Source organism: Peromyscus californicus, unplaced genomic scaffold (assembly GCF_007827085.1).
Source record: "Peromyscus californicus insignis strain IS unplaced genomic scaffold, ASM782708v3 Scaffold_3__1_contigs__length_106647218, whole genome shotgun sequence".
Taxonomy (NCBI): Eukaryota; Metazoa; Chordata; class Mammalia; order Rodentia; family Cricetidae; genus Peromyscus; species Peromyscus californicus.
The window spans coordinates 62569665-62588013 of NW_026294551.1; the positions used below are offsets into that span (position 1 = coordinate 62569665).

At 55.7% G+C, this 18349-nt stretch overlaps 1 protein-coding gene across 1 annotated transcript in view; it reads right to left on the reverse strand.

Moving 5' to 3' along the window:
• The window catches only part of Myo15a (myosin XVA), a 55983-nt gene that overhangs the window by 23765 nt on the left and 13869 nt on the right, over positions 1–18349 (reverse strand). The window contains exons 12-46 of the mRNA XM_052758453.1: positions 16742–16855; positions 16149–16207; positions 15934–16057; positions 15160–15255; positions 14706–14837; positions 13956–14081; positions 13300–13377; positions 12303–12451; positions 12141–12186; positions 11849–11973; positions 10980–11097; positions 10587–10762; positions 10091–10175; positions 9489–9542; positions 9295–9376; positions 9089–9219; positions 8548–8643; positions 7393–7628; positions 6017–6180; positions 5730–5802; positions 5337–5528; positions 4871–5031; positions 4679–4773; positions 4115–4235; positions 3939–4006; positions 3774–3851; positions 3430–3610; positions 3211–3343; positions 2876–2981; positions 2668–2740; positions 1799–1920; positions 1550–1609; positions 1013–1088; positions 575–690; positions 377–495 (exon numbers count right to left, since the gene is read on the reverse strand). Of these exons, the coding sequence (XP_052614413.1) occupies positions 377–495; positions 575–690; positions 1013–1088; positions 1550–1609; positions 1799–1920; positions 2668–2740; positions 2876–2981; positions 3211–3343; positions 3430–3610; positions 3774–3851; positions 3939–4006; positions 4115–4235; positions 4679–4773; positions 4871–5031; positions 5337–5528; positions 5730–5802; positions 6017–6180; positions 7393–7628; positions 8548–8643; positions 9089–9219; positions 9295–9376; positions 9489–9542; positions 10091–10175; positions 10587–10762; positions 10980–11097; positions 11849–11973; positions 12141–12186; positions 12303–12451; positions 13300–13377; positions 13956–14081; positions 14706–14837; positions 15160–15255; positions 15934–16057; positions 16149–16207; positions 16742–16855 (3965 nt within the window). The remainder of the gene's footprint in view (positions 1–376; positions 496–574; positions 691–1012; positions 1089–1549; positions 1610–1798; positions 1921–2667; positions 2741–2875; positions 2982–3210; positions 3344–3429; positions 3611–3773; positions 3852–3938; positions 4007–4114; positions 4236–4678; positions 4774–4870; positions 5032–5336; positions 5529–5729; positions 5803–6016; positions 6181–7392; positions 7629–8547; positions 8644–9088; positions 9220–9294; positions 9377–9488; positions 9543–10090; positions 10176–10586; positions 10763–10979; positions 11098–11848; positions 11974–12140; positions 12187–12302; positions 12452–13299; positions 13378–13955; positions 14082–14705; positions 14838–15159; positions 15256–15933; positions 16058–16148; positions 16208–16741; positions 16856–18349) is intronic.

Below are 18349 nucleotides of genomic sequence, written 5' to 3' on the forward strand. Positions count from 1 at the left end.
AGTAGAGAGTCTGGGCACTCAGTAGGGTCTCAGCCAGAGCCATGTTCTCTCCCAGATGCCTGGGGGACTTGGTTGATCTCAGCAGTTACCCTCTCTGTATAGTGAGCTCTGGAGACAGGGCTGGCATGTGGCTCCAGAGGCAGAGCAGGGTAATGGGTTCCCAGCTCAACCACTTCCCACCCTTGTGACCAGAGACCATCAACTTCTCTCTCTGTGCCTCACTTTCCAAATCTTTAACATGGACTTAAGTAAAAGGCTTGGCATAGCCAGCACACAGCAGGTGCTTAATAACAGCTCTGAAGAGCACAGTGAGGAGATGTTGATGCCAGTCTGTGCCTGTGTCCAGATAGCCCACTCCCACCTGCCTGCCAATCACCTGTATGCACACAGGACCCGAAGCTGTCTGCTGGCCTCTCTGCTGCCTTTGACCATCCTCAGGAGCTTGATGCCCGTGTGGGATACGGCCAGGATCTGCACGCCAGTGCCCACACTGCCCTAGGAAGGGTTAACCTGGTTGAGGCCTTCCATCCCGGCTGCTCTGGGCAGTCAGGGAAGGGTGAACAGGGACTCTTACCATTGCCGGGAAGAGGCGGGAGAAGTAGACCTCCCAGCTGTCTCGGGCCATGCTGATCACAGCCCGCTTCACATTTTCTGTGACCAGAGGTCGCTGTGTGTCCAGCTGGTTCTGGGCTAAGGGAGGCCAGTTCTGGTCAAGACCCTCTTCCCCTCCTCTCCAGCTCACATCTCAGGGAGTTGGGGGTGCAAGGCTGGTACCAGCAATAAGCTGTCTGACTAATGTCTGTATGGGAAACTAGAAGCCACGGATAGATGAAAGGGCCATATTGTGTGTTACGTGTTGCTGACCTCCAAGCATGCAGCCTGGTGAGGCTGAATAAGGACGGGCATGTGTGGGAGGCAAGAGGGAGGGGTGTATCCTTAGACTTCTTCCAGGCAAGGGCTGGCCCCCGATCTGGTTGACTGCCCATCAGAGCCCTCCCCTTCCCCAAGGTACCAAACAGGGCCTTCATCTGCAGCCGCTCATCCTCAGATATGCGTAGGCAGGCCTCAGAGAGCGTGTCATGAAGAATCTGCAGGAACAAGTGTGCCCCTGCTGGAAGCTGAGGTCTATGGCCTAGGTTCTCGGGAAAGGGTTCCAGTTCTGCAGCACTAGGGTCATCTGTAAACTGAGTCACTTTTGTTATCTGATCCTTCACAGGGTCACCTCCCTACTCCTTTCTGCTTTCCCCAGGCCTTGGTTTCTGTATGTGTCCGATGAGACTGAGATTTGACCTCTAGGCCCTGTGAACTTAGAGAGAGTGACTGTTTTCTTTGTTTGTTTTGTGTTTTTGGTCCAGGGCCTTGTATCAAAGCTCCTGACCCTCCTTCCCCCATCTTCTGGGTGCTGGAGTTACAGACATACGCCCAGACTGAACTGTGACTCATTAGATGGATGTGTCCATGGGAGTGGGGGAATCGGTAGAGGAGCTCTCAAACCCATGGACCCCAAAAGGGAAGGGCCTGCAGGTGAGAGGAAAGAAGAAGGCCTCACCTGCCGGAACAGGAGGTCCAGCTGCACGGGGTGACTGTAGCTGTCCTTAGGGTAAAATACCTGTGTGGGTAGGGCCATAGTTACCCACGGGTTACCCCCTCTTCTTAGTTGGACCCCAGCCCCAGATGCAGCCTCTGGCTGACTCCAACCCTGGCTCTAGCCCCACTCCCATCCTTCATGGTTCCCCTGACCTAGCTTCCTGGATAACTCTGCCCATATTTAGCCCATCCTCTGGCCTGCTCCTGGCACCTCTTTGCGCAGGAAGATCCTCCAGGGGGCGTCCTGGTAGCCATAGAAGTTGGGGTTGACTAGGCGGTGCAGCTGTGTCTGCACAGGATCCTCTGGAGGGTCCAGCGACCTTGAAGGCTGCACTGTGGACAGCAGGGGCAGAAAGTATGGGGGGGGGGTGCTTCTTGGGACCCAGCAGGACCAGGGAAGGCCTTATGATGCTTATGGTAACAGGAGATCTCATGAAAGTACAGCAGGGTGATTCAGGAGGGATGGGCAAACATCTCTGAAGTGACATTTTTTGAGCGGACACCTGATTGATGGGCAAGAAGGAGCCAGGCCCCCAAAGCCTGTGAGGGAGAGCACTCCTCTTGGAGGAGACAGCACATGCAAAGGTCTTGAGGCGGGAGCAGGTGTGGTGTCTAAGTTATAGGAACCGAATGTGTGAAGGGGAAGGAAGGGAGAGGGAAGGCTATGAGACCCAGCAGATAGATCATACAGGATGGTCGAGGTCACAGTGAAGCGTTTGGGCTTCATTATAGGAGCTTTTGTTCAGAGACATGATGGGAGCTAACTCATGTTTTAGGGTCACCGCCTGACTAGGGCTTCAGCTGAGTGGCCTTCGGGAGCCACTTAATGTCTTGGTGTTTGTGTTTCCCCACCTTTAACAGGTATGAACAAATAGCATTGTTTTGATGAGCGTCAGGAGGCTTCAATGAAGCCAAGGTGGGGCTGGCCTGAAACCAGTGATTTAAGGGGTGATGCTGTAATGACACCAGTGTCCACACAGTGTGCACACTTTGACTCAGCTCCCCCAAACACCCCTGTGCTCGCTCACAGGCTCACTCACTCACTTGGACACTGGCACGTCCCACCCTGGAGGTCCTCACCTGGAGCGGGCCCCATGCATGGCCTTGGGGCACTGGTCACCGGCCTCACCAGGGCCACAGCCTCTCTGGACACCTGTCCCACCACAAACAGAGCACTCAGGGGGCAGTAAGCAGACCACGGGGGGTGGGGGAAGGCATAGGGCCATCCTGAGAGGGTAACTGGCTTCTGTGGCCTCTGTCCCTCTGGGGTACCCAACCCACTCCTCACCTGAGTGCCAGGCACTACTGCCATGTGAGTCTTCTGTCCCTTCAGGATCATCAGGGCTTCCTCATGGGGGTCAGGTGGCCTCCTGAACACCTTCCCACCATCCGTTCTGGCAGGTGACCCATGGCAGGTTGGACACTAGGTATCCCCTTACCCATAATCCCCAAGATGGGGACCCTCCCACACACCATTACAAACACGCACCGGAGAGGAGCTGAGGCTGTCTGGCACAGTGGAGACTGTGGCAGCCCGAGCCTCCCATTGCTCAGGGGCCCATCTTGAATGGCGATGAACCCAGTATAGAGGAAGGTAAGCTGAGGGCTGGTGTCTGGACCCACCTGCGGGCCTCAGGGCGCCCTGCCCAGGGTGGCTGCTTGCACTGTTTGATGATGCTTCGGATCTGCTGTGTGGGTTGTGGGAAGTGCTCTGAATTGAGTGTGGAATACCGAACCAGCTCTGGAGAGGCTGAAACTGTGAGGGCAGGTGGCCAGGTAAGGCCATAGGGCCCAGTTGCCCTGGCCTATCTGAGCAGTCTCAGGACTTGGATGGACACTCACTGGATTCTGGAGCAGTCCAATCCTGACCTAGGATAGGGGCAGCCACGGGCTTGCTAGGGATCTTCGGGGCCTTTGCCACTGAGCCTGGGGCCAGCGACTGTGGAGTGGGGCGTACGAGCACGGGCTTGGCTGGGGGACCAGTGCCTACAGTCTTCGGCCGTGCCTCTGGAGCTAGTGGTCTCTGTGGAAAGCAGGTCATGAAGTGGCCACCTAGGACATACCAGCTTACTCCCAGGCACCCCATCTCCGCCCAAAGTGGACTGTAGGACTCCTGGCCTCAGAGAGGCACAGTAAAGCCCTGGGGTAACACAGTGTTCCTGTTCTCCCTGGGCCGCTCTGCTCACCTCTGGGGGCTGGGGTCTTGAGGTTGCACTCGGGGGCTGCTGCTGGAGTGCCAAAGCCTGTAGGGTCATCTCCCGGGCCTGGGAATAGGTGACCAAGTGACCTGTACACACACGCACACGCACACGCACACGCACACACACTCTTCGTGCCCTGCCCCCACTCACCAGTAGTACAGCCTGCCTGTGGATGAAGGCTTGTTGCAGAGCCAGTGTGGAGGCATCCAGGCCTGGGACTGGGGAACCAGGCAGAAGGCACAGGTGGGCACAGATGTTAGGGAGGCAGGAGCTCCCCCTAGGCACCACCCGCCCCTAGCCCGGAAGCACATTTAGGAAGCACTGACTGGGTTTGACCTTGAGGTCTGGGGGTCTCCGGGGGGTATCCTCAGAAGCACTGCTGCCACTTCCAGCTGGCTGGCCCCCACCTTTCATGCGGTAGGCGATGGCTGTCGGCTTCTCCAGGTCCTGGGGCAGCAGTGGCCGCCTCACTGCTGTGATCCCCAGGATCCAAGGCAACAGGCACCTGACACCAGCCCAAGCTCCCAACCCACCCCCTCCACAAGGAATGAACTGTGGGAGCCAGTGTCTGTGCTGGGGTTTCCTAGGACAAGGAAGTCTCGTGAGATTTGAAAACAGGTGATCCAGAGATCCATCCTATGAGGGCGACTACTGCCAGATGTGACAGCTAGGGTTCTGACATTTAGCTGTGGGTCCTTCCAGGGCAACCAGGGACATCTCTAGCTGCCAGGTAACCCCAAGGTTTCCCTGCCCCCCAGCACAGACCCAGGCTAGACCCCGTGCCCCAGGGCTCGGTCTGTGTAAGGCTCAGACGTCACCATAAGACATGGGATGTGCCTCTGGTATACACACTGAGTCTGCCCCCTGCAGACATCTCTCTACATCCCTACCGCATCCCCACAGGCCAGCACAGGGTCGAAGAGGCTGTCCAAGTAGCCATCCAGCTCCCTAGGGGGCACGGTGGGTTCTCTGGTGCTGTCCACAGCTGGCGAGGGGACAGAAGGGCCAAGTTTACTTCTCCTGTGGGTCTCCACACCCTCTGGGTTCCTTCCCCTCTAATGCAATGGCCATTGCTGGTTGACCTTGGCGAGGTGATGTCCATCTCTGGGCCTCAGTTTCCCCACTTGTACCGTCCTCATTGTGGCTGCAGTACCCATCAAAGTCAGGCATTTTGGGCATGTGGTCCTGGGGCTGAGGCCTTGTGGGTGTGTCCTCATCTGAATCCCAGCAGTTCCCAAACACCCTGTGGATGAAAGGGGAGGCAAAGGACAGCTGACCCTCAAAGAGATTCCCTGAAACTCTTGTGTGTCCTGGGTTGGGGGGCTTCTCCGATTGAGGGGTAGAATTACTAGGCATGGTGGTGCACCCCTGCAGCTCCAGGCTCCCAAAGCTAAGCTAGGAGGATGGCTTGAGTCCAGGAGCTTGAGGTCTGATCAGCTCAAATGACTAAATATAAAACAACCCCACCCCCAGAACTCAGCCTTTCTCTACAGCTGGTGGGTAGAGCCAGCTACCCAGGGGAGGTGGACTGGGCAAGTAGCTACGTACCCTCTGGCATCTCCTCTGCCAGCCAAAGGCCCTTCTGCACCCACAATGAAGTAGGATTTCTGTCGAGGAAAGTCCCTGAGCAGTTCCAGGTCTGACACCAGATCCAGCACATAGTCATGTCCTGCCAGCTCTGCCCACTGGACTCCATTCTTCATGGCCACTGTCCAGCCTCTCCAACCATCGGCCAGCCCCCTGGTCAGTGTGCAGAGGAATGGAAATAAAGGGTGGAACTGTCAGGCATTGCCTGGAGACCCTGGGGTATGAATCAGACCCAAGGCATGGTCAGAATGGCCTTCTGGACCACCCCCCACCCCCCCGCCGGGGAATGGTGCCTCCTGCCCCTCCCTTTTTCCCACGTCATGGGGTGCTGGATGGGGCATTCTAGGAGCCAACCTGTGCTTTAGAATGTCTCCAGCAACTGCTTCCCCCGTACTCCAGGCATGCACCGGACAGGAGAACTGGTCACCTGGCACAGCCAGTAGCTGTACTCAGTCAGGGGCATCCGGGCCAGCCTCACTGGCTCCCACGCCCCTGTCCCACATTGGAACCCCCACTTCCCTGCCCTGCCACTTTGGCAGGAGTCCCTCCCTGGCTTCAGAACCTTTAGTGGCTGCTGCTGACTCCAGCTTCTCTTCCTTCAGGAAGCGAAGAGAAGCAGCCTGAGGGATGAGCCTACATACCGTTGAAGCAGCTCACATCCAGAGCCATACTGGCCTTCTCCTGGATGGCGATCCACTCGAGCTGTGTCGGGGGAAAGGTGCGGGCAGCCCCCGAGCCCAGAGCCTGCAGGAGGCGGTGCTGGCACACAGCCTGGAAGCCATTCTGCCCATAATCAGACACAAACCTGGGGGAGGACCAGGGAGTGGGAGCCTGCCGTAGACTCAGGCTACCCCTTAGCGCTAAGGTGAGGTGGAAAAAGCCTCAGGCAAACTCACAAATGGGATAGGTTAGAGAGCACACTAACAGGTTCCCATAGCCTAGAGTGCTGAGGCTAGCCTAAAAGTAAGTCCCAGGTTAGCCCAGAAGTATCCAGTGTAGCACAGAAGTTCAAGGATGGAGTCAAATGTCATTGTTCCGGTGGGGTGTATGACTAAGCATGAGCCAGAACCCGGGCCCCGGAAGGCTTTGTCCCCATCCCTTCACTCAGTAGTCTGGATGGCCACCTGCTCTTAGCCTGGCCTCCTAGTTTTCATCTGTGTAAGAGAGAGCTGTGAGGGTCCAACTCAGCTCAGGGCCAGAGAGCTGTTCCCATCAGCAGGTCCCCCTCATGCCTCCCTGAGAGGGACCAGGGTTGTGCTTTCAGGAAGGCCCCACACAGACAGTGGCCCTACTCTGCTGCTAGAGCTACCATAGCCACAGTACTGGCTGAAGAATGGCTGCCTTCTGCATGCCGGCCTGGAGAGGTCCCTCACCATCTGGTGCTCATGGCTATCCTGGTGGGTGGATCCTGCTACCATTCCCTCCCTTACAGCAGAGAAAAGAGAGGTACTGGCCCTGGGTCACGCGATAGGCGCGTGCACTATCTCCCATGAGCCCTGCACCTCACCAGCACCAGAGATACATTGTCATCACGGCACTGCCCACATGGCACTTGCCATATGCTCATCTCTGTTCTGCGTACGTAACATACACTATAGAAGAGTTGCTATCAGAGCCCCCATTTTATAGGGGACAAAACCAAGGTCTGGAGAGGTTAAGTGACTTGCCCAAAATCACAGAGTCGAGCTTGGGATTTTAATCCAGGTTGTCTGAGCCCAGCTGTGCTCCTAAACCCCTGTCTGCCCCACAACCTAAGAGATCGAAGAGCTAAGAACTCTTTTCTCAGTTCTCCACATGCCCGTTTTGCCCCACCCTGGGTTCTGCCTGTCTTCATCCATTCGGACACGATTCCTCCCCTCTGCAGTAAAGCCTGCCTTTCTTCTGGCTCTGGGCTCAGTAAAGCGATTGCAGCTCTGGCTGCGGTCCATACGGGTCTTCTGGCAACACAGAGGCACCCATTGGCCTGACCTCCGAGCTCCTACCTCCGGTCACCTATTGGCCTCTGGGTTGCACTCACTTGAGGAGGAACTTGTCAAGGTGTGAGGAAGGTGCAAAGCCGCTTAGGCAGGCGGCCAGCAGCAACCAGCCACGCTTGGCATTGTAGGCATTGTGGTTGCGCCACACCTGGTTGGCCAGCTGGGCTAGGATCTCATCCCTCAGTTCTGGCTCCACCAGCCCCCGGTGCACGATGTAGTTCCCCAAGATCATCTCCTGGGTGCCGTGCAGGTGGGGGTCTCCCATGAAACGCAGGATCTAGGGCACAGACAGACTCGTGTGGGCTTCTGCCCATATTCTTGTCATGCTCTCCTGCCCATAAAAAGTCCCTCCAGCAGGGAAGTTAGTATCCAAAGTACACACTGAATTCCTCTCCTGCCCATGAACCTCCTGTGGCTTCCATTCATCGCCAGCATCCTTTTGTACCCTTGGCCTCCAGCTGGCTCCACTTGGTCCAGAGGGTTCTCTAGCATTCAGACCTGACCACATCACTCCCAGGAAAGACCTTCCAGGGCTCCCTAACTCTCTGTTGAAATGGGACCTGGGGACCTGCAATCTAAGCCTCACTGGTCACTCTCCCTTTTCTTCCCATCTTTCCTGTCCTGTTCTCCCAATAGGTAAACTTTCCTCATCTCCACAGCCTCCTCTTCCAGGCTGCCTCGTGTGGCTTGCCTGGATGGATCTGGAGCCTCATTTGTGTTCCCAGCCTCTGAACCTCCCTCTGCACATGTCGGTGGTCCTGGGTCAAAATAGGGACTGTCCCCTCCACCTAGGGAGTCCTTAGGAGGGGCCAGAGAGACTCTGAGTTACCATTGCCAGGAGATTGACTGGGGAAAAGACTCTCAGAAAGAGGCCCAGATCTTTACACTGACATATAGCTTCAAAAAGAGATGTGGGACTCATGAGCTGGGCTTGAAGGCCAAGGAGGATGACCAGGGAATAAAGGGGAAGCTTGTAATCTCCTCTCAGGTAAGGCTATGCACCTGATGCCTGGGGGCAAGTGCGCTTGTGGCCTGGCATTGTGGTAGGGCTATGTACTTGATGCCCAGGGGCAAGCATGCTTGTGGCCTGGCATTGTGGTAGGGATATGCACTTGATGCCCGGGGGCAAGCATGCTTGTGGCCTGGCATTGTGGTAGGGCTATGCACTTGAAGCTGGACTGGGGCAGATCCCATACTAGCTTAAAAACACTTATGGCTTCGGCATGGTGCTCCACAGGTAGCCGTGTGAGAGGCATCTTCAGGGGCACTGTCAGCATCCCAAAGGAGGGTTCCTGGGGACACAAGGAGGGCATGCGAGGTGACATTGGGGATGACAGACATATCCGTGTCTACCCGTACCTCATGTTGGGGAAGAGAGCAGGAGACCATGGGGTGGGCTCCCCACTCCAGCGCCTAGATGAAGAAGCTGAGGTCTGGTGAGGGCAGACTTTGGCCCACAGAGAGCAATTGGGGGAGGCAGAGCAATGCCGCCGGGCCCTTCTTGGAGGACAGGACACAGAGGCTTGTGCTGTACCACCTCCTCGTCAGGTTCTGAGTAGTTCTGATTATCCCAGTCTGGTTGGTGAGCTATGCTGCTGGAGTCCGAGAGGGTCTCACTTCTATTAGGCCCTAGGGCTCCCAAATGGGCTCATGTCCATACCACAAAAGCTTCCAGGGAGGCTGGGTCAGCTCTGAGTTTCAGTGCCCAGGGGCCAGGCTGCTTGTGCCAGCCCTTACCTTGAAGTGGCACCGGATGAACTTGGCCATGGGGTAGTTGTTGATGTCCAGGGGAAGGGTGACACAGGGCTCCGTCTGGAGCCTAGGAGTCCGGACGATGGCTACTCGGGGCACACTGGACAGCTTGAGGCCTGCGGACAGTGGAAGCATGTCGTGATGGCACCCTTCTCCCCAACCCTTCCCCGCTGCCATTAGGGATGACGCACCGGCTGCCGCCTGCAGGAGCCCTGCCACCTCCGCTGGCACCTCCAGGTGCCTCACTGGCACCACTTCACGCTTGCTGAGCTCCTGGAGCGGGGTGGGGGGGGAGATGGAGGGCAAGGGGTGAGGGGACAGCCACCACACTTCACCGGCTGGTCTCCCTCCCTGTGCCCTGCTGCGGCTTGAACCCCGCACCCACCTCCTGCTCACGCAGCCATGCCTCCTGTGCCCGGCGCCTCCGCTCTGCCCTCAGCTGCAGGAGAGCAAATGGTCAGGGCACAGGTGGCAGAAACCACGGCCAGGTAGCCTGGGCAGGCGCGAGCAGTAGGGAAGGGCCTGTGGCCTGGAGGCTCCTGGTGGCACTGATGGGACCTCGGGCAGGGGAGGCAAAGGTGTAGCCGGAGATGGGAGGGGATGCGTTGGCAGGAACTCCAGGAAACTTGGTTTCACTGAAGGCCTTGCCTGCCTTCTGAGCTTTGGGAATGGAATGGCACTTATCACTGGCAGCTGGTTTATGTGACAGAGGACAAGACTGGCTGTGAGCTAAGTACCAAATCACACTAAGGAGATTCAAGTCACCCAGTGCCAACCACGCCTGCAGCTCACTATGACCCCAGTGCTGGCTACATCTCTTCACACAGCACTACCTTCCACTCTTCTCCACGCCCCAAGGGACATGCCAGGAAACAGGCCTCAGAGGAGCTCCTGCCACCCAGCTCAGGAGGAGGGCATGGCAGGGACGTGCCCTGGGGACGGGCTCCTCTTGGGCTAAGTGCTCCCCCAACCCAGGCAGGCCTGTACCTTGATGTAGCGGCGGCGGTTCACGTAGGTATGCACCAGGGAACGGAACTTCACCAGACTCTGCCTCATCTGCTGGTAGCGTTGTCTGAGGAGGAGTCAAAGATGAGGCCGTGGGGCGATAAAGGGTCAGAGATGCCTCTGCCACTGCCCATACTTCATCTGGGATTCTTTGTCTCAAAGGAAAATGAGTTCAATATGGGACAGAGACATAGTCAAATCCACACAGCAAATTTAATGGCAGGGCCTGGATGGATCCTCACAGTGGTCATGTACCGCCCCATCATGTGTTAGTCCCAGAGCCCCTGGTGTGCAGGCAACAGGGAAACCCTCTCAGCTGCATCCACAGCCAGACAGCGGTGACTTGGAGAATCAGGTCATCCTTCTGGTGGAAGCCTCTTTCAGCTTGCATGCCTCCAGAGACAGGGACTGCTCTTTTTGAGCTTAGGCTCCTCTGAGACTGGAGGACCCCAGAGACTTCCCCTTCTGTGGGCCTCACCTGGCCAGGAAGCCACGGGCCCTGCTCTGCAACAGGATGATCTTCCGCCGCAGGGAGCGGAAGTGCCGCTGAATGAAGAAGCCTCGGAGGTAGCGCTGCAGGGTGAGGGCGGCCCGGTTCTGGACTCGCTCCCGCATGCTCTCCAGTAGCTGGTGCAGGTGCTCCTTGAGGAAGAGCTGGGGGTGGGAGGCAGCAATAGATAACCCTACTGAAGAGCCCACAAAAGCGGAGAAGACAGGGCTGCCTCCCGGAGCCTGGCTGGGAGTTTGTTCACCAGACACCGGGGAGCCACCTGAGCAGAGCTGAGGTGAATTAGCCTCCCAGGCTCAGGCATCTGGATGGCTCTGGGGTACCACTTGGATATCACTGAATGTGGGGGTCTCCGGAGCTCACCTTGCTAACCCCAACACGGTACATGTCTGGAGTGACTGTGCACAACCGGCTGAGCAACGACACACACGTGTCCCCATCCGCCGGCACACTGAGCTTGAGGGCCACCAGACAGCGGTACCTGGGGGGACCAAACTCAGCCTGAGGGCCTGATGGTACCCCGTCCCTGTGTCTGGGGGGTGTGGTCCAATAGGTGGCTTGCTCACAGCACGGTCCTCAAAACTAGGTCAAGGTGTCAAAACCATAATACACTATTTCAGCAGAACAAACCCCTTTGCTGACACCTGCTGGAGCTTGTCCTAATGGCTCTTAAAATCACCCTAGATGCCGGGCGGTGGTGGCTCACACCTTTAATCCCAGCACTCGGGAGGCAGAGCCAGGCGGATCTCTGTGAGTTCGAGGCCAGCCTGGTCTCCAAAGCGAGTTCCAGGAAAGGCGCAAAGCTACACAGAGAGACCCTGTCTCGAAAAACCAAAAAAAAAAAAAAAAAAAAAAAAAAAATCACCCTAGATGGATTCAACACAGAAGGAAACGATGAAAACAAAGGTCCCTGCCACCAAGCCCTGACAACCTGAGCTTTTCTCTGGTGAACTCATCTCTGCCACATGATGGAAAGAGTAACTGACTCCTAAAAATTGTCCTGTAACCTCCACACACACTGACACAGTATTCACAGTATGTATTCACCCAATAAGTGAATACATGTACTTGAAAAAAAAAACACACAGCACAACAAATAGGTTTCTCATGTTAAATCTAACGTGTTTTGTATGGTGTACAGCCTGAACAACAGTACATGACAGATCCTACGTTGCCTAGGCTGTGGGGGCTTGGAGAGGAGTCTGCAGCGGTGAATTACCCGATGGAAGTACCTGTCGATAAACACCTGGAAGGGGAGTCGCACTGGAAAGCCTTCCTTGCGGATCCGCACAGTCTCCAGAACCCCTGAATAGCGTAACTGCGCCATCATCACATCTGGCTCAAAGAGACCTGGTTCCTAGAAAGATGCCCAGAGAGAGGACATCATCGGCATACCATCCACTCGGGTACAAAGGCAGGGGTGAGGAGTCCCACGGCGGGCAGGTAGGGGTCCAGAGAGGCCAAGCCACTTGCCCAGTGTCACATTTCACAGGAGGAGGATTTGACTTTCCCGGGGGGCCTCACCTTCTTATGGTTGGGTTTCAGGCAACGCACGAACAAGGGGTTACACCTGGGCGGAGGTGGGAGAGGTTGTGTGAGATCTCAGAGAGAGAGAGTGAGCGCTCATCCACTGAGGGCCGTGGGATAAGGGGGGCCTGGGTGCCTCTGCTCTCCCACCCAACCCACCTCTCCATTTTTTCCACCAGATCCAGGAGTGACTGCTGAAACTTGGCTGCCACAGTGTGAGCCTTGTAGAGTCGGGTAATGGAGCTGCTCTTGCCCAGTCGTGGAGGGGCAGTCTGTGCAGCATGGCTAGAGAAGAGGTGTGCCACCACCTGGAGGGGCCAAGGGATTGGAAGCCAATGACAGACAGGACAGGTTGAGGGCGGAGCAGGGACGGAACAATAGGCGTCTAGTCCCTGGACTGAAAGGCTCTGAAAAACAACTTGACTCCAGATGTCCCTGCCATCCTGGCTTGCATATGGGCTCAGCACCTCCCAGGGGACCCAGCCCACAGCATGGCAGCTTTTCCCTTTCTTCCCGGGGAATGCACACAGCACTGGCTCTGAACCTGGCCCTGGTCAGGAACTTTGGCTGGTTGGACAGAGGAGGAAGAGGAGGGCCCACAGGGGAGGGGTTGCAATCAGTTCTCTCTCATAGGTCCACCTGCTGATGAACAGTGGGGCTGGCCTTCCAAGGAACCCAAATTTGGCCCCTATGCACTCCCCAGAGTGTCAGGCTTCAAACACAGAGGAAGAATCCAGAACTTAAGTCACAGTGGTAAGCTGGTTACACTGAACCAGGACAGGAGGGTCTCAGGAGGGACTGAGGTGGGGCCCATGGCAGGTGGCTGAGGCAGGGGTGAGTTAAGGAGCAAAACCAGGTCAGGGGGCTCCCCCTTTCCTAGACTGGAGAGAGCCAGGGGTAGAGCTAGTAAGGCCGGATCAGGTAAGGAGCAGCAGGTGCTGGCAGGAATGTGGGCAAGGCCACCAGGGTAGGGCAGGTGTGAGGCCACCAGGGTAGGGCAGGTGTGAGGCCACCAGGGTAGGGCAGGTGTGAGGCCACCAGGGTAGGGCAGGTGTGAGGCCACCAGGGTAAGTAGGGCAGGTGTGAGGCCCCCAGGGTAAGTAGGGCAGGTGTGAGGCCGCCAGGGCAGGGCAGGTGTGAGGCCAGGCTGCCTTACCCTCGTGCGGCTGTGCACAAACAAGTCCAGCACATCCTGGCGCACTTGGTCATGGTTTTTGTCCAGAAACTTGTGCACCTGAAAAAGGAGACTGGCAGTCTGTGGCTGGCCCCACTCACCCACTCCTGTATGAAGCCAAGGTGCACCAAAGGCTTGTTCCCAGTCCTCTGTATTCCCTCATCTTCTACCAGACTTCTGTCTGCCTTCTGTCCTGGGAGGGAACGGCCCTCCCTTCTGTCTTGGTCTCTCCTCATCTGCTCCACCCTGCTCACTCTTTCAGGGGTGTGGGGTACTACCCAGACTGGGCCTCACTTCCTTCTACCCATTCTGCAGATGAGGAAAATAAGGTCCAAATGGAGACAGAAGTGTGAATTTCTATGTTGTGACTTGGATAATAAAGACCACATGACACCATTACCAGTAACAGGCACTCTGTCAAATCTACCTCAAGTCTCACCTCTATCTCAGAAAATTGACATTATCAGCCCCATTTTTCAGATGAGGAAACAGGCTCAGAGAACTTAAGTCACTTCCCAAGGCCACACAGCCCGGGGGCTCCAGTGCCAGAACTGGGATCATGGTGAGACCCACACTGCGACCCTCTCTCCAGCCTGCAGGACAGCACCTGAGGTCATGCCGGCTGTCTCCACTCTTACCTGGTAGGTGACCTTGCCTGCATAGTGCTTGATGGTAAACTCTGGCAGTGGCATCTTGGGCTTAGAGTAGAGTGGGTTGGCGCCGTGGTGGTAATGGCATTTCTGCAGGAATGTGTGGTCTGTGGCCTGCAGGGGAGGGAGGCGGGGGTCGGGGGGACGATCTGGGTACCTGTTCCTGGCCCAGTGCCAAGTTCTTTAGCCCTGATCGCTCTGCTCCCCAGAGGGTGCTGGAGAAGAGCAGCTCACAGTCACGGGAGGCTGACTGAGTCCTGGGAGCGAGGCCCACAGCTGTGGCTGAAGCAGCTGGTTTCCAGCTGCCTATACGCTCTCACCGACATCGTACCCTGTGTTTAAGTCAAAGTATGTAGCCCCAACCCAAGTCACCTCACCTGGAACTTCCAACCTTAGTCATTCCAAGTGACCATAGACCAGCAGTTCTCAACCTATGGGTCGCGACCCTTTGGGGGGGTTGTCAAATGACCCTTTTACAAGAGTCGCCTAAGACCATCAGAAAACACGAAATTTACATTATGTTTCATAACAGTAGCAAAATTACAGTTATGAAGTAGCAACGGAAATAATTTTTGAGGAACTGTGTTACAGGGTCGCAGTATTGGGAAGGTTGAGGACCACTGCTGTAGATGATGTCCTAACACTACATTTCCTGCCCCAGGCCTGAGCACAGAGGGTGACCTCAGGCAGGGAGTCTACCAGACTGGGACTCGGACCACAGAAGCATCTGAGGTTCACCTGTGGGAAGCAGCACTGGTCATCCAGGATGCGCAGGATGCCATAGGGCTTCAGGGAGATGAGGTTGATGCAGGGCTGGTTGTCGGCAAAGGCGATCTCTCGCCAGTCCATCTGCTCTCGAATGTACTCCTCCTGTGAAGAGTGTGGGTTCAGCCACCTCCACCCAGGATGACTTCTCTCTGCCTCCTGCCTTCTGTAACATGGAGCCAGTATCCTACCAGGGCAACACAGATTCTCAAGGCCTTCCTTTCCCTCTTCCTGGGTCAGAAGAGCCTGAGAAAGGTCCCAAGAGAACTCCTCTCTAGGCTCAGCAGCCCAGGACTTTCCCTCAAAGCACAGGCCTCATACATGCTGTTCCCGCCTCTAAGGCCTTTTTCTCCACGTTTCCTGGTACTCTTTGTCTCTTCAGGAAGGCCCTTGACCGGCAAGGATGGACAAGCAGGAGGCTGCACACCTGTTCCTCCTGGAAGACAATCTTGTTGAACAGGTACTGAAGGTTCTCATTGGCATAGTTGATGCAGAGTTGCTCAAAGCTGTTGAAGCTCAAGTCCTGCCGGGCAGATGGGAGGCTAGGTCTGGTTCTTCTTGGTCAACAACCCATCTGTCTCCATCATGGGCCCTGTGTACCTTCTCCAGGCCCAAGCCCAGACCACTCCCTGCATTTCATGGCTGTAGTTTCAAAAAAAGTTGGACTCTGGCGACAGACCCTGTAAGGCCCTCTGCGCACCAGATGAGACCCAGAGAAGAGTCAGAGGCTCAGGCCACCAGGCCTTCTGCCTGGGTTCCAGTCTTGGCTCTGCCACTTTCTGACTGTGTGTAAAAGGGGGATCCTGGCAATACCTGCCTTACATGGCTTTTGGATGGAGCGGCTTGATAAACGATGGTGCCCGGCCCACAATTGTGCCTTGTTAGTGTATGCTGTGGTTTTTGCAATGGAAGTTTTACTCAGCCTTTCCCCCATTATCCTCACAAAGTACAACAGTCTGCCCCACAACAACACTGGCTCCCCAAACAAAGTCCTCCCAGGCCTCTGACCTCTACAGAGAGTGTTCCTTCACCTAGGGATGCTTCCTTCTTCTGGAAGGTTGTCTCTGACCCCTGACCAGCTCCCCGGTGCTAGCTACATGTCACAGCTGTGGTCACAGACGCCTGTTTCACACTGTCCCCCGCCAGCCTCACCAAGTAGCTTCCTAAGGGCAAGGCCCAGTCTGGTCCCACTCAGCCCTACCTCAAAGCCATAGATGTCCAGGATGGCGATGGACAACGTATCATGTTTTGGAGACACCAGAGCGTTGACCCTGGTGATGAGCCAGCCAAACAGCAGTGCGTACAAGACCTTGGCGATGGCATCCCTGGAGCAGAGGCCATGTTGGGCTGGGGGTGAGTGGGCTTGGCAGAGGCACCGGGGGTCTGGGAATCGGGCAAGAAGGGACACAGTCTCACCTGGCATCTATGGCACTCTCCACAGTTAGGGGTGTGAAGATCTTCTCTCGAATGGTCTCCTGGGAAGAACGTGACCTTTGAGTGACAGCTGGCTGGCCAATGCCTCAGAAAGCCCCTGGAGGGCTGGGGGCTCAGGAGCAGGGGAAAGGCACATTGGACAGATGGGGCGATGGGTCTCAAGCTCACTGCTGGCCAAAGCAGGCCAGAATGTTTTCTCTGCACCTGGCTGCTCAAGCAGGGGAGGGGGTTGCTGGTGTAATGGGGGAGACAGGCATAAGAAGACATCAGTCTGGGGTCACCTGGAAGAGGAAGGACTGATTGATGCCTTAGAGGAAGCTCTGACCCAGCCAGGATTGGAGAAGGCTTCCTGGAGGTGAGCATGCCATGTGTGCCCGTGTCCACCCGCCCCACACCCCCTCCAGACACACTGGCGGGAGTGGAAGAATAAGAGAATCAAGGCTGGGAAAAGCCCATGAGGAGACCAGAAGTGAGGCTCCACCTCTCCAGATCTGACTGAGAGGTGACCTGAGAGGAGGCAGGGCAGGGAGAGGGAGCTGTGACCTCAGAGGAATAGGCAGGGCCCTCAGACTCACAGTCACTTTGAAGGTAATGGCCCTCTGCAGGCCCTCAGGGGAGACCTGAAGCAGCTCGGCCACAGCCTGGATCTCCCTGGCGCTCACCACAGAGGCCACCTCCTGGGCATCCGTCTGTGGAAAACACCAGGGCAGTAAGCCCGAGCTAAACTGGTTGGGCTGAGTTTGGAGTTCTTACAAAAACAGAAACAAGCTAGAATGCCAGAGAAAGCTCTCTGAGGTAGGAGAAACAGACCACAGACATTAAAACAGCCTGCTGTGGAGGTGTGGCTCAGGAGTAGAGTATTTGCCTAGCATGTGTGGGGTCCTAGGTTCCATCCTCAACACCAAAATAAATATGCAAAACAAAACAGACGGGCTCCAGGTACAGTGTGCACAGACAGAGGGCGCACATTAGAAGATCTGGAACTGGGGAGGTGGGTCAGTGGATAAACCTGTGCATGCGGGAGGACCTGAGTTCAGACCTCAGCACTCAGGAAAAGCCAGGCCTGGTGCCGCTTATCTGTAACCCCAGCACTGAAGGGACAGATCAATTTCAGGGGCTCAATGGCCAGTCAGTTGGAAATGGCAAGCTACAGGTTCAGTGAGAAACCCTATCACAAAACAAGGTGGGGAGCAGTAGAAGATACTCAGTGTTGACCCCTAGCCTCCATGACACAGGTATGTACATGTGCTACTACTCAGTGTTGACCCCTAGCCTCCATGACACAGGTATGTACATGTGCTACTACTCAGTGTTGACCCCTAGCCTCCATGACACAGTTATGTACATGTGCTACTCAGTGTTGACCCCTAGCCTCCATGACACAGGTATGTACATGTGCTACTCAGTGTTGACCCCTAGCCTCCATGACACAGGTATGCACATGCGCACAGATGGGGAGATGCAGGTGAGAGAACTTGCTGCTCCCCCAGAGGACCTGAGTCCAGCTGCCAGCACCACATCAAGTAGCTCCCAACCATCTGTTACTGCCTCTGGAAGACACAGTCCCCTCTCCTGGTCTCCTTGAGCACTTGCACACACATACAGACAGTTTAAAAGACAGACTTCTTGGCACGGGCCAGCTAGAGAGGCACATGCCTACAGTACCTGAACTTGGAAGACTGAGGCAGGAGAACTACATAGCAAGACCTTGTTTCAAACAAAACAAAACAAAAATCCAGACCTAACAACAACAAAATGCTAAAGTCTAGAACCAGGCATAAATACATCTGGCAATTGTGTACACAATAAGAACCTGGTTTTCAAATCAGGATAAGGACAATTGCATAACCTCTGGAAATTAAATGGATTCCTATCTCATACTTTACTACAATGGATTATTATTTTAAGACTTATTTTATTTTTAGTTGTGTGTGTACACATGTAGGTGCAGATACCTACAGAGGCCAGAACAAAGGTATCATATCCTAGGGAGATGAAGATACTAATTGGTGCGAACTGCCCAACATGGGAGCTGGGAATTAAACTCGGGTCCTGTACAAGAGTAGCAAATGTTCCTAGCCACTTGAGTTACCTCTTGGGCACAATTTTAAAAAGATTTTTAAGTCCTGCATCGTGACGCACGCCTTTAATCCCAGCACTCAGGAGGCAGAGGCAGGTGGATC